At 41.9% G+C, this 16,125-nt stretch overlaps 1 protein-coding gene across 2 annotated transcripts in view; it reads right to left on the bottom strand.

Moving 5' to 3' along the window:
* Nucleotides 1-16,125, bottom strand: part of rsrc1 (arginine/serine-rich coiled-coil 1) — a 111,772-nt gene that overhangs the window by 80,777 nt on the left and 14,870 nt on the right. For both annotated transcript variants that reach the window (XM_088299793.1, XM_088299795.1), the window contains exon 4: nucleotides 8,202-8,402. In XM_088299793.1, the coding sequence (XP_088155919.1) occupies nucleotides 8,202-8,402 (201 nt within the window). The remainder of the gene's footprint in view (nucleotides 1-8,201; nucleotides 8,403-16,125) is intronic.

Here is a 16,125-nt window from a genome sequence, read left to right as displayed (position 1 = left end):
TTCTAGGCCGACGTCAGATTGACGTGTAAAGACCTTAAATTGGACGCAAGGGAATAATGATAAAAATATGAACAAAGCAGATCTTTCGACAAGCATTACAGTTCGGTTCAATTCAATTTTCACTTCCAAAGTCTTAACAGATTAGTCGACTACTACTCCACACTGACGTTCACAGCTTGATGTGGACTACCCGCTAATCACGTGTTTCTGGCAACAAGTTTTAATATTAAATAATAATAACATCAGAAATCAGGAAAATTTTGTTGAACTACCATTCAATTCATTTTAAAAGTGTGATTGGTAACCAAAAAAAAATATTCTAACACTTTTAAAATTGACAACTTGGGTATTTTAGCAAGTCGTGCATGATTTGCCTTTGCGGGCCACATAAAATGATGTGGCGGGCCTGGATCTGACCCCCGGGCCTCGAGTTTGACACCAGCGATATAGACGCCGGCTCGTGTGTTTGCGAATGGAAACATTACACTGAAAATAAGACTTGTATGGGCACTTTCAAAATAGGCACGTCTTACATACAGCAGTCGCGCAAGTGCTATGGAGACCCTCATGAAAAAGGCACCTGTCAAAGTTAGAAAAAGCCAAGCCTCAATCCTCACATCAGCAGTCGACGGAGAGGGCTTTGGAGAAGTGATTCCATTTTTTTTCTCCCCCTGGCTCCATGTCCTGTCTAACAGCACACTAAGTACAATGTTTTCTTCTGCTCTTAGCCTGCATGCGAGATGTATCATTACGTGTATTGCGTAACAAGTCAAGTCAATTTGATTTCTATAGCGTCCATTCAAAACAGAAGTTATCTCAAGGCACTTAAACACATTGAGCAGGTCACGAAGCGCACACACCTCATACAGTATATATAAGAAAACCAAGTGAAGCCTACATCAGAAAGCACAAAGCAAAGGAGGCGAAGGGGAGAGAGAGGGGGAAAAAAAAAAAAAAAAAAAACTCGAGAAGAAACCTCGAACCCTGGCTCTGTGGGGCAACCGTCTGCCTCGGCTGGTTGGTTCGAGATGGGGTGACAGAAAAGAAGAACAGAGGGCAGAATGGGCACAACAACAGCTGTATCATGGTCCCATTGTGCCAATTATTGGAAATGTTCAGCAGCGGCGCAGAACCGAAAGGGTGCAACGGGAAACATCCCTCGGTCTAACAGTCTGTTATCCAATCGTCTTTTTTGAGATGCGACGAATGCAGGCAAAATATCCAACAGCGGAAAGAAGACCCCGCCCGATGAGGCTTGGAGGCAGCCAACTCAAATCAAACAATTGATGAAAATCTTACAATTAGAAGCTTTAACAACACACTCTTCTACAAAGGATCGCCGTCGATACCAGCGCGGCATTTATGGCGAGCAGCCTTCTTTGAAAGTTTCTCTCGTTTTGCGTTGACCATCTGCTAACTTGAGTCTCCACTTGATGCTTGTTATTTCCAGTTGGGAAATGGATCACAACAAGAGGCGAAGAACGCTTGCGTCAGCCGTGGGCTTCGGTGCGAGCGCACACTTGTTCAAACAAGCTGGTAAATTCAAGAGAATGAATTCGCATTGCGCCAGCACAAAAGAAATATAATCACGAAAATGGGATACATCCACGCAAATTGACCGGGTGGAGAAAGGGGAGGATTAAAAAGAGGATGGCTCTCTCGAGTCATTTTTGAGTTGTTAATTTTTTATTATTGTTTTTTATTGTTATTATTGACTGTGTTGATTTGTGCGCTTCCTTGTTCTCACTGTGTGCCATCACAATTGAAAGAGAGCCTTTATTTATTTATTTATATTTATTTATTTTCGTTTTTATCGGGACAATTTGCAAAAACTGGAACTCCGGCGGTCCTCTTCGAGGTATTAATGGGGAAACGGAGCAATATCGTTCACTTTGATAAATATCTGAGTGCAAGTCCAGCTGTTTCTCCCTCTCAGCTCAGCAGATCGGAGCAATAAATTAGCTTCAATTATTGCGATGTGAATTTTTGTAAGAAATCTATAATTAAGTGAGAGAACCAGGAGGAAAACAAAAAGAAGGTTGCAGGCCGCCGGAACCCGGCACAATAATCTGCTAAATATACACCCCAGCACTCCCCTACAAAAAGCACACCTACAATCACCCACTTAACCCTTTGCCACCGGTGAAAAGCAACAAGATCTCTTAACAAGAGCTCGTCGTTTTCAATGAATTTTGCATGAAAACACGCCGGCGGAGCACCAAGTTGCCTGCTGTCATACTAGAGGAGCGCTAAATGTTTAATGACGACAACAGCGCATGCACAACAGTGTGGGTTGTCAGGGTGCCGCTCTGAGCCCCCACCCCGCCCTTCTTTCATCCTGACAGACTCACTAAAAAGCTCCTGATCCCCCTGCCATTAACATGGCACTGCCTCGCTCCTTTCCTCCCACCCAGCAAGCAAACCTGGATGTAAATGAGTTTGGAGTACTACAGTGTGTGCGTGTTTGTGAGCAAGTGATAAAGATCACAAGGGTTTAAAATAAGAGCCAACCCCCCCCCCAACATCACCATTAGACGAAGACAAGAGGAAATGAGGGAGAAGACAAGATGGCAGGCGCAGACAGGATGCACAGCTGCAACCCTTGGTTTAAAATATTCCTCAAACATTTCACATCTGTCAGCTGTCTTTCTTCGGCTAAAGGAGCGTTTGTCATCCTGCTCGTCTCCTGTGGAAGCATGTGAGGAACATCTATGTCATCCCGGTTTAGGGTGCCGATAACGACGTGACACGGCCCGCAGAGAGACTGGCTACACTTGGGAGGGAGTCAAAAAAGTTCACATTGCAGTTTTTTGTTTTGTTTTTTTTAAAGAGGAGTTTGCAGTTTCAAAACTGGTAGTGAGATTCAGAGCCATTTGATTTTTTTTATCTACTGGGGTTGAAGGATTTTGAAAAGGAATTTTTCAAGGTCAACCCATGTTTTTTTTTAACTAACACAAGCAACAAATTTATCTATATTCCGGTGTATTATACATATATATATATATTTATTTTTTATTTTTATTTTGGCCTTATGGGTGAGGCGAAATTAAGTCAAACGAACCTACATTGGGCAAATATTTGATTTTTTAAATATTATTATTATTATTATGTATTTATTTTTATATCATTTATTTTATTTTATATATTTATTTTATTTATTATTTTTTTAATCATTTTTAAAATTTTATTTTACATATTTATTTTATTTATTATTACTATTATTTATATATTTATTTTAATATTTTATATATTATTTATATTATAATATATTTATATGAATTGTATTGTATAAATATCCGAAGTCACTTTTAAATTATTATGATTTATGTGTGTGATACATTTTATGTATCCTCTAAATGAAAGTGGTGAATGTAAAAGTCTGTCAGGAAAGCAGTTCAATACAGTATGTAAATTGCTGCGAGCAATCATTCCACCATCGTCAAAGTCAATGGTGTACAAACGCAGTTTGACCCGTATCAAACTCTGCCACAGGTGGCTGCATGCGGGTCACACAAATACAAGCGCACACATACACACACACATGCGCGTGTAAACAGCCCCACACACAATTGGAAGTTCATATGTGCACTCAAATGAAGACAGGCTAAAGCCGGATCAGCGATAAAGAAGGAGATTCCTATCAATGCTGAAGGATATTGAAGCCTTAATAAGAAAATAGATATGGTAGTCTGGCTTAACATTTTCTTTGATAGCTTTATTTGTTTTCCTGATAGAGATCAAAGAAAAGCAATATATAATGGCAACAAATATATGGACCGCCATTCCATTAAAAGAAATGGCACGCGTTCTCAAAATGAATTTTGAATCTTGAAAACCGGCTTTAAGACCGGCGCTCAACAAACCTCACAAGATTAAAGTGGTGCCTGGCCCTGTGAGTGACATGGGAGGCAGCGAGAGGGATGTTGCGAACTCAGGTTAGCGGCTGGCTCCTAACTGGCTAACTGTTAGCCATTCTCCGTGATAAATACGGAGGTTTGAGTTGTGGCCATAGCAGCTCGTGTGTGAATGTAATTTTAATAATTTAATATAATAATAATTTTAAGAACCATTAGGCCAGTGCTTCTCGATTATTTTCTGTTACGCCCCCCGAGCAAAAAGAAAACAATTCGCGACACAACCCCCACCACCACCCACTCTCCGCCGCAACTACAAATTATAGCATTTTTGTTTCAGAACAAACGACAACGTAGAGTTAAAACTTGCTGTGCACAATAGGCAAGCAGAGCGCCACTGCCAACTACTGGCGTGGATGTGCAATTACACTTTATTTTAGTACATTAGTCCTTTTTGGGAGGCGGGGGGGGACTTGTTCCATGTACACCTTTGTTGCTTGGTCTTGAAGAATTTTAAGTTAGCCTTATGGTCCAAAAAAAATAATGCAACTGATAAATTGATCGCGACGCTCTGAGTGACTCAATCAGTAAATGTATTTTTTCATGACACGCAGGATTCAAACTCAAAACGTCTCAAAATACCGGTGGACGAAATAAGAAATTAGTAATACTTCCATCAAACACAGCAAACCTAAAACCCGCGGTGGAAGGGGTTTTACTTTACATTTAGACATGAATTCCCTCCGTTTAAAGTGACCGATCATGAAAAAGTCGTGGCTATGCTGAGCTCCGACGGCGCTCATTAAACACACCGCACAAGGATCTGGCGCTGTGCTTCATATTTGAAAGACTGTGGGATTTCTTCGGTGTCAAACATTAGCTCAGGCTGAGCTGGTCAGTGTTAACATTTCATATTAATTATTCCACTAGACACGGCAGCCCATGTGGAACACTCGCCACATCGCAGATGCGTCGTCATCTACAAGGGCACGCACACATTTTTCCAGTACAGCGGGACCTCCAGTTACGAACGTTCCTGTACAAGAGCAATTCAAGTTACACAGAAAATTTTCATAGAAAAGGGGACTTCTACTTACATACTCTTTTTAGTATATAAACGGTCTTAGCATTAGAAACTGACATTTTGGGAATCCGGTGGGTCACGGGAGTCAACTTTACCGTTAATCCCCGGATTGGAACGGTACTTGATAAATAGTTCACGGAAGCAGATGGAAGTGGGAGAATCCATGAGGGAGAGGGGACGACAAACTTTTTTTTTTTAATGTACAGAAGCTGACCTATATGGCAGCAGGACGGGATGGGAGTCATTTACGTCAGGACGGGACAGGACAGGACGGGACAGTATTATTAATATTATGATTAGTATTATTATGATTATTAATGTATTTAATTTTATTATTTTACATTTTATTATATTATATTATTTTACATTATATTGTATCATATTATTTTATATTATATTATTTTATATTATTTATATTGTATATATTATATATATTATATTATATATTATATATTATATTATATATCCATCCATCTTCTGTACCGCTTCTCCTCACAAGGGTTGTGGGGGGTGCTGGAGCCTGTCCCAGCTATCTTCGGGCAGTAGGCGGGGGACACCCTGAACTGGTTGCCAGCCAATTGCAGGGCACACAGAGACAAACAACCATCCACGCTCACACTCATACCTAGGGGCAATTTAGAGTGTTCAATAGGCCTGCCATGCATGTTTTTGGAATGTGGGAGGAAACCGGAGTACCCGGAGGAAACCCACGCAGGCACGGGGAGACCATGCAAACTCCACACAGGATGGCCGGAGCCGGGATCGAACCCACGCCCGATGCTGTCTCTCACTGTGAGGCCATCGTGCTAACCAGTCGGCCACCGTGCCGCCCCTATATTATATATTAAATTATATTATATTATATATTATATTATATTATTTACCCTATGGACCAGGACAGGACGGTACAGGATTTTTTCTGTCGAAGTGAGATAGGATGGGAGTGAAAATCCACTCCCATGACAGCGACTGGATCTACGTTGCATGTTGTGCTTCTTTTTCTGTGGACCCATAATTGCTACAAACCCAAATATAGTTGTATCCCTCTGCCAAACAATTTCTCCAGCCATCCTGCAACTTTATATATAGCAAGAGCAGCAAAAAAACATCATGTTCAGTTAACTACCCCAAATCTATGGTGACATATTGACGGTAATAGTAAGTCTGGTTTGAATCGCTCAGTCATCTATGCATCTGTTATTGTATTCCTATGAGATAAAAATTTATTGAGATTTGCTAATAAATTGAGATTGGCTAGACGGGCAGAATTTCCATAAACCACCCACTTCATATTGATTTTAACTTGTGAGTTCAGTCCTCCCACACTGATGTGAGGCTGAGCAGATGGTGTGAATCACTTGATGGAATCCACACTCAAGCACACACACACGCACACATCAATCAACATTCAATCTGACATTTTAGAATGTTGAAACCCATTGTGTGTGGACAAAAAAAAACAAAAAAACAGGCAGTGTATTATTTTCAAACAAAGCTATTGTTCAGCAATATGAGGATTACTAACATTCCATGTGAGTAACCATGTAGTAGGAAATGGTCCCCAATTTCAACTCCCCAAAAATATACCGTCAGCTGATAGTTCATCAACTGTGGGTCGATCTCACTTTTTTTTGTTGGTTCCTCTGTCACTGAAAGAAAACTCACAGTGGTCAGAGGAACAATTTGAATCTAACCAAAGGAATCGTGAATACAATTTAATTCAAATGAAGCAATTAAAATCAAACATTGCAACTGTGGTTCAACTGAATTGTTTTAAATGAGCCTGGAGAAAAATACACCCTCCGCTTGATCGAGCAAAGCAGCACCAGAATGTAACCGAGCCTCCTCTATGCTTCACGGGAGGTAAGGTGTTCTTTTCTAGCTCGGTTTCATTTTTGCATCGGTGACCACAGGAGCTTGATGTGCCTTGCTAAAAAGTTAGTTTTGTCTCGCCTGTCGGACCGTCTCCGACATGTTTTGTGGCTTATCAACATTCAGTTTGACCAGTTCCAGTCTCACTGTTTTATGATTTATTGTGAAGAGTGGTGCCCTCCCCTCCGTGGCCATCTTGTATGAAGTCATCTTTGGCTCCACCAATGACAGACGCCATGTGACACGGATGTACCTTGAGTTTGGAGTTCGCCTTTAATTTCTTTGGAGGTTGTCCTGGCCTCTTTTGTTCCCATTTGTGTTAGCCAGCTCTTCAATTTGTCATCCATTTTCCATCAAGTTGGCGACAGTCTCTTAGAGCTTAAATTTCTCACTCGCGTCTCTTTGTCGCTTCCGCAGGTACATGTTTACTGCAGTCATTACTTCTTCTTTTTTTTTTTTTTTTTTTTTACATCTTTTTTTTTAACTACAATGGAAAAGCAATGCAATTATTTTCATTGGTTACCGTTTGATAATTTTTTTATTTATCATCATTTTTGTTTTTCTGTAACCACTGTGGGTTTTTATTTCATTAATCGAGGGGGTACCAACATTTTTTCCCCATGACTGTATGTGCGCGTCTGAGTATTGTTTTCTTCTGTCGTCTTGTGTTCAAATATCAGTTGCGATGCGATTTGTTAGCCCATTTTGCATTTTGACAATTAACCTTAACTGGGAGTTGCAGTAAACATTTTTTTCAATTATTATTCTTGAAGCAAACAAAAAAAATCTCAGCATGTGGAGAAGGATTAAGCATGTCATTCTGGAGGAGTCCAGTAAAGTAGTTTGACCCGAAGCTAAATGTCCCTTTACCTTCAGAAGACAACCTGCAAAGTCCCCAATGCAATTCGCTCCGCTTCCAAACCTCAGCGAGCGTTTGCAATTTACTCTTTTCTGTCCCATGACGGAAACACGAAAGGCACGGGAGATGCTTAGAATCTTGTTATGCGGCCAGACTTATTGCAGGTGGACCTCGAGTGGCATAAGGTGAGTTAAAGGTATCAAACTTCAACAAAGTCGCTAAAAATAGAATAACCTTCGACTCCACTATCACCATGTCATCGTCTCTCACAAGAGGGAACTGGATCGGATTATCGGAAGGGCGCGGGAAGATGCTTGATTGCGGAGGGAAATTGAAGGAGAAAAGTGTGATGGGTAAAAAGATTGAGTGACGGATGGATGGAAGGATGTTCAAGGCTGAGCTTCATATTTGAACTCTATTATTCCGTCTGCGTCCTCTGTGGAGTGGACGTTACGACTGAGACCGGAGTCGCCCGGCATGCGAGGCTACAGGTGCACGTACACTTCAACGTCGGGAGTCATTCATCACTTACCCCTTTTTCTCCGCCTTGTCCTTGTTCTTCTCCCTGTGGCGGTCCCGGTCCCGATCCCGTCCCTTGTCTCTCTCCTTGCCTTTATCGCGGTCCCGGCCCTTATGTCGGCTCCGTGTCCGGTCTCGGCTGCGGCTCCTTCGGCGCCCGTGGCGACTGCGGCTGCCGCTTCTGCTGCGGGACCGCCGGTGACGTGAGTGAGACCTATGAGATGGAAGGCACGTTTAGAAATGAAGAAAAATGCAGACGAGGGGTGGAATGAAAATCGATTTTAATCGGAAAACTCTTATTTGGCTCATTTAACCGAAGCGTTGCTGATTATTTGTTGTTTCCTTGAATTTAATCAACTTGAGTTGCCTGAGCTTTTAAGCGCTTTTACATGTTGTTATTACATGTTAATAATAATCACAGTGAATCGAACCGACACAAATCGTTCCACTGAAAATTCCACCATTCTTGAATCGCATTGCATACCATGTATTAAGATACATATTAAATTATCTTTTTTGAGAGAAATGTCTGCTGGAAGTGATCGACAGTGTTGGGATGAGTGGCTGGCAACAAGTCTTGGGTGTAACCTGCCTCACGGGCCGTGACCACCCAAATGACGACAAGCAGTATTGAAAAACTGATGGACGATTCTCACCTATAGACAATATAGAGAAACAACCACTCACTCACATTGACTGCCAGGATGGCCGAGTGGTCTAAGGCGCCGCGTTCAGGACCCAGTCTCCCCAGGAGACTTGGGTTCGAATCTCGAATTTCCCCATTGTGGGACTAATAAAGGGCATCTTATCTTATCTTATCTTATCTTATTGACACCTGTGGAAAATTTAGTCTTCCCTTAATCAAACATGCATGTTTTGGGAGTGGAAGAGGAAGTTTGAGTATCCAGGACACTTGAAAAAATATGCAAGCACAACAAAAATATGCAAATGGACCGTGTGGCTAACAACTATTCTACTGTACTGCAGGATGGTTAATTGATCTCAATTTAGTTTTTTTGAAACAACCAGACTAAAAATAGGCACCGAATGGATTGTGGTCAAATTTATAAAGCAAGCGAGAGACGGTGTACGTTTTCAATGCACGCCGCTCAGAAATCTATGCAGAGTACTTCTCTTTTACAGTCTGTGTGGTTTCTGTCAATAGTTTTGACAATAACATATAGACGATATAATAAAAGAATAGATAAGATGACTTCAAAACGCTGGAAAAGTAGATTAAATCGATGGCGGGTGACAGCCCAACCTGTCTTCGAGGAGTCGTTAGAGAAGATAGAGGCAATGTAATTCTTGTGACTGTCACCAAAAGGCTTCCTTTAAGCGCTCGGCGTTCATCTTTCACTGTGTGGGTGTAATGCCACGGTTACATAAAATCAAACACGCACACATACACACACACGCGCGCGCGTGCGGAGATATAGCCAATTAGAGGGAGGCTCAGAGGAGGACCAGTCGTCGGTATTGATCACGTTGCTGACCCCCTGGTCTCCAAAAGATTTCCAGTGGAAGATTTATTCTGTTAGTTAAGACACACAAGCCTGACCGCGTAGTTGTATACACACACACCCCCACCCCCACGCACACACACGCACGCACGCGCACACACACATTCAGTGCATACATAGCAACAGCCACGTTTACTAATCACAACATTTGCTCGTGCTTCAAATTCAATCAAATGCGAGTACGAGGTTGTGATTTTGTCAGCGGATTGGATTGGAAACCCCGGTAGAAATCAGCGGCTAAGATCACGTTATTTTCCATCATCTATCATTTTATTGATTTGTCTATAAAAACAGTCAAACCTGCTGTCCACAAGCTTTATTGCTTTCCCCCCTCCTTTATTAGTTTGCAGTTTGGGACATCCACAGCTGTTTCTCTGCCGACAGAAAACTAATCATTTTCTTGGGACGCCTGTCACCATACAAACAGACAACGGTCTGACAACTGTTGCCATCGATTAGGAGCCGGAGGAGACCGTCGTAATCGCTGGAGACGAGCGGCGCTGATTTCAAGTCGACTCTGTTGGAGAAGTGAGTTGCCATCGTCAAAGCTTAAGGCGCAATCCCAAGAGCAGCCCTTACGTCTCGTTTTGTCCCTTCCATCTTGAAATGCGCGTTCACGACAAACAAGACGTGTCACGATACTCCGTAAACTTTCTACACACGCCCCCTCGGCAGCAAATACAACGTCTGCAGAAATGACATCAATGAATGAGAAGAAGCGGGTAACGCATAAATGTAAGTAATATATTTGAGTTTCATAGTCGTGACGTGTGGTTTTATCGGATGGCCAATACTTTGCTACAATGACGTGTTTTGAGTTGTGAGTTGAAACGCTCTCTGTAGAACTGGCTGCCGGATCAAACAATAATGCTAGAAGCCCGGTACTACAGTACTGTTGCTTCTGAATGCCGTGATGAATTGATTTTTTTTTTTTTTTTTTTTTTTTTAAGTTGTTGCTTAACTCATTCGCTGCCATTGACGGATATAGACGACAAAAAGTACATTTGACCTGGGCTGGTAGCGAATGAGACAAAGAGGAAGACGAAGGCAAAAAGGGGAAGTAATGGGATTGGGCCTTAGTCTACAGTCCGAAAAACAAATGCATGACATTTTGGGAGATTTCTGTTGGTGTATCAAAAACTATGTGAAATGAGAGGGATTTAAAGTGCCTGTGATGTTCTGGTAGGCTTTTTCAGTCATCTGACATATTTATTTCCCCCATTTGAGTTTTTGACAGGTCAGAGGTTAAATTCATTGTGGGAAAAGTTCTGAAATAATATATATTGGTCTTATTTATTTATTTTTACATCACAAAAACCTGGCATTTGTAAAGGGGTGTGTAGACTTTTTACATCCACTGAAAGTTGCTGATGACTAAAAATGCAAATCATACTAGATTTTTGCGGGACTGATAAAAAAAAATCTTTTTCTTTATTTTACTATTTCAAACCTCGATTAGCTGAAATAAATTGGAACATTTGAAAGCAGCACCAAAGAACAGGCAGATGAGCTTTTTATGCACTAATGATTTCTTGAACTGTGATTTTTTTTTTTTTTTTTATTTGATCAATCCTACTTACCTTACAATTACTTCCCCAAAACCGTTTTGTCAACTGCTAAAGTTGAGCAGAACACCAATTTTAATCAAACATCTGATCCAGAGGTAAAAAACACAGCAATTTTGATGGCGTGTGTTTATCAGTGTGTACCAGAGCAGCCATTAAGCTGCACACAGAATCACAGCTAATGGGAAGACAGAAAGAGAAACATTGGCATTTTCGGGCTTCACAGTCTCCAGGCGAGATAATTCATCAATGGCACAAACAGACTTTGGAATGAGTGACTCTGTGTGTTGACAATGCCTGCGCATGTTTGTAATCAACAGTACATGAGGGAAAAATAGGACAGAATTGTAGCGTTCCAAGCTTTCGTCTTGCATTTACCGCCAAGCAAACTGCGGCCAGAAGCCGCAGATGCATTCAACACAATCTCAGTGTCTGTTTTTTTTTTTTTTTGTCTCCCTCCTCTCTCTTTCCCCTTGTGAAGAAACAGCCCACTTCTGGGGTGTGTGGCAAATTAAATTTATTGTAGTTAATAGAGTGAGCCTGTGCTGCTAAATGTCAATTTCCTGACCAAGTCCTTCCCCTTGGAGAATGATTAGCTAATTTGAGGCCGGGGATAAATGGTCTAATGCAGGACACACGCCGATAAACAGTCGTAGCTGGACCCCATGCCAAGTCTTTCCTCCGCTTTACATTTCATTGGCCTTATTATCTCCAGGGAAAATAGGTGTCCCGACGGCCTGAACATATTTTCATTTCTAATAAAAGGCCCTTGCTGTTTGCCCCCCCGATACACACTGGCCTCCCATCACTAGCTTGTTTCGCCATTCCTCCCCGGTTTTGCCATCCAGTCTATTAAATCGCAGCTTTGCAATTGGCTGGGACCGTTTGCCTGGTGAATTATCAATCGAGTAATTATGTGGCATGTTGGGAGCCGGGCTAGCGCTTATCACCGCTGACCCCCCCGGTGCGCGCCGGGATATGATCCCTCACCACAGCCCATTGGGGTAATTATGTGGCCGGGTGTGAAGCTGGATGGTGCGCTATCCTTATCAGTCCGTATTCTATTTCTGTATTTTATTGAAAATTGGACATTAATGGCAGCAACGTGTGTCAGATACAGGTGAACGCCTCCGCTGGCATCTGACCCCGGCTGAGTCATTATTTATACCGCAGCATGTAAGGAGGCGTGCTGAGCATCAACATAGGCGCGAGATGAATCCCTTATCTTCAAGGAATTGCTGCGGAATTCATATTGTTTCCTCCTTTCTCCAGCCACGAGCACAAAAAAAAAAAATTCCAACAATGTTTGTCCAGATAGGCTGACATAATTGGAGGCCCAAAAAATCCAGTGAAGTTCTCACAGCCGCTAAAAAAAAAAGTCTCGGTCCATTAGGCATCGATGACCGAAGATGGACAGCAGTGTTGTCTTTGTCAACGATGACGATGATGAAAATATTTTGTTAACGCCCCCCCATTTGAGTGACCTGTGCGTGACCAGGATGTTTTTTTTTTTACCAATCATCTTTGACGTGTTAAGCCGTCAATGGGAGTCAATGAGTTAAGAACGAAATCATTTTTATGAAATGTTTTAACTGAGCCCTGTCAGTCTTTGAGAGTGGAGAGAATGGCTTGATTTTATAAAATGGGCTATTTTTTTTAATCATTCAAATTTGGCAGGGTTGTTCACAAGACACTTATTTTCACTTTACAGAGACATTGAAAACTTCTGATTGGACATCTTGGGACCTCGTGTTTTGGTGTGCTTCTGTACGTCCTTAGCCAATTCACCCTGACCAAGCACAATCGTCTTAATTTGACGTAAACAAGCCCCCCCCCCCCAAACCCGCACACAAACAAGGAATTATAGCAAACAAAAACACTTGCTTGGCAACAACAGCACCAAGCAGGAGAGAGCCTGAAAAAGAAACGGGACACATTTGAAGAATTTCATTAATGTGCCGTTCCCCGTCGAGTTATTTCCACTGACAGAGCACACAGCAGCAGCTCCGTATTCTGACTTAAAAGTCACTTTTTTTTTTCCAACGTGTCGAAAAAGCACCTTGAGTGAGCAATGTGTATTTGCTGCTGCCAAAAGACGTGCAAAACAGCTGTTCCCGCCTGACGCTGCCAGCTGAACGGAATGCAAATATGTAAACCATCCAGAATTTATTACTTTTGAGTGCTCTTCAAACGCCACGGCAGACACAAGTTTAATTTATGATATTCCTCTAATTATGAGAGCTGTTGAAATAATTTCCCAAGCTGCTTCCTCCTTCCAAACAGTCACATTATCTGTTCCCTCGGTTCACAGCGCACGCACACATGCACGCTAAACGCACAAGGAATCGCTGCAAAGTAAGTGATTGTGAAGACAATTAAGACAGCAAAGGCAGAGCATGAAAGATCCGCAGAGATGTCCCCCCCCTCTCGGTCCTCCCTCCGCGTCATAAAAGCAATGTTTAGATTTGTCATAATCTGCTGTTTGCTTTCAATTTAAGCAGGCATCAACACAAACGCTTCCAGTGCCTCGCTGGGCTGTGAAGCAGAAATGAGACAGCGTGCGGACCACCCACCCAAACGCACACACACACACACACGGTAACAGGCACAAGCCACAAGGTCAAGTCAATTAGCAGCGTTCAAAGAGCTCTTAGATCTATATAAACCCACGCCGGGCAGCCGACGATGCGGGCAAAGACGAATTTGGGCGTGCGTCGATTAGCCGGCGTCATCATCGGCGTATATGCCGAGCGTCACTCAGCCGCGCCGCCGCAATCCTAAACTTGGCCGTCTGGTGTGCGCCCGCCACCTTTGACCCGCGCGCAGCCACACCTTGACATGACACCCATTAGCAGCTGGAGATGTGGAGGCCTCGGCCGCAAGGTCAAGTGAAGGTCACGCATAGACTAGGTGCTAACTTGCCAACTCGCTCACAGTCACTCAGGCGGACCGAGGCCGGCTTTTTTCCACTGTCTGCTTTCGCACCTTGCTCCTGCCAATCCATCACAGCCCTCGAACAATTTGTTATGGCGGGTGAGGAGTGAGACGTTATTGGTTGCCAAGGTGTCCGTTGAAAAGATGGCCGGACAAGATGGTGGACGGGACGGTGTGATTGGGACAACAAAGTCATTCTTTGCGCACCGTTCCTAACCTCGAAATTGGAAGATTTAAGAAAACATTTTGTAAACTCAAGCACACTGGATTTTCCTTATTTCTACGTATATTTCAAAACATTAAAAAAAAAAAAATATATCAAATATCAATGACCAAAAGTAAACGATTGACCAAATATATGATACAAAGTGAAATGGTCCAAAAGAAATACATAAATAAATATGTCTCTAAATCTAACTCATTCACTGACGGCTAAAGACGTCAAAAATCTTTTTTTTTTTCTTTTTTTAACTCAGCTGGTCGTGCATGAGTTAATAAACTCACTAGTCTCACATCAAAGTTTGTTTCTTCTTATTCAGACAGTTTGAGACAAAGCAGGCTCGTTGGTGCCGTGTGGTGTCGGCGTTTGTCGCGACAGGTTTTGTATTAAGGCGACGGTGTGGACTTGATGTTATTATTTTTAAATTATGTATGAGGTCATTGCTTTCACTTTTGTTTTATTTTTTTTTTACCAGGGTTCTGGTTCGGTATCACTTTATGCAGGTATCATATTGAAGTCAGAAATGTGATACTATAACAAAAATAAAAATAAAAATTAAGAGCAGTCACGAATGAAATATTGCGATGTATAGCGAAAGCTGGCTCCAATTAGCCGGCGTGCTCCTTCGCCGCTCGGAGAAGATGTATTTTTCGGCCTCTTATACACATCGCGTATTTATGAAGTGGTGCAAGATCTGAGGGCGCTTAGCATAACAAGCTTTTATTGTTTAAACGTGGACTGTTGGGCCCCGTGTGCTTAAGTGATTTAGGAACGCGCTCACAAGTGCGGTATAAGAAAAATCATAAACGCTGAGACAAACCATGTGGGCCGACTGTAACAGGCACCAAGGAAGGGGCCGACAAAAAGCAGACGCGCATTCCACTACTAAAGGGAAACTACACTTAATTAAACACCCAAGAAACAACTTGGGAAAGGACTTTGTTAAAAAAAAAAAAACTGCATTATCGGCTTCCAACATAAAGTTATCTTGACAGAACTTGGGCTGTCTCCTTTTTTTCATAAACTCATGTCACGATGAAAACGAGCCAACGGCAAACGAACCGTCAGGAAATGAATAGAAAGTGAAAAGAAAATACTTTGTTACATGCGACCACACTTCCCATAAAACGACTTTTATTTCTCGTACTAATCCTCACCGTAGGACACCCAAAAATGAAAGATCCTGTTGTTTTAATATTGCGTTACAGACATTAAGTTGTAAAATTATTGAAGGTCTCTTCTCAGATTGCTAAATTTAGACCGACAAACTCACAGTCGGTAGAACTTTTATTAAATCGCTGGCATTGGGCTGAAACCTCCTGTCAAAATTTGGCAAATTTCACATTTTTCCACAAATCTATACTATCGGACAGTCTACACTTGTGGGTGTGTTTTTTTTTTTAAAGTGTTGAAAATGGCTCAAGCTTTATGACGATGTTTACATTTGAATAAATATGTATTTTTTGAGAGGTCTCCTGAAAAGTGATAATATTGGAGGTTCACGGAATCCATCCAGAGAAATATTATTTCGGGACTTGTTATGTAAGATTATAGATTATACACACCTCAAATATGTCTCAGCATAATGCATTTAGTTTTATTTGTATTTAGTTTGAATTTGTCCTGCAAAAAATTCTTGTAAGACTGATATTTTCCCCTACACCAGGTGTGGGCAAACTACGGCCCGGGAGCCAC

The sequence above is a fragment of the Idiotropiscis lumnitzeri genome, chromosome 7 (genome assembly GCF_059441095.1).
Source record: "Idiotropiscis lumnitzeri isolate Australia: NSW breed Sydney's pygmy pipehorse chromosome 7, RoL_Ilum_1.0, whole genome shotgun sequence".
NCBI lineage: Eukaryota > Metazoa > Chordata > Actinopteri > Syngnathiformes > Syngnathidae > Idiotropiscis > Idiotropiscis lumnitzeri.
This window is presented reverse-complemented; position numbering and strand designations above follow the sequence as displayed.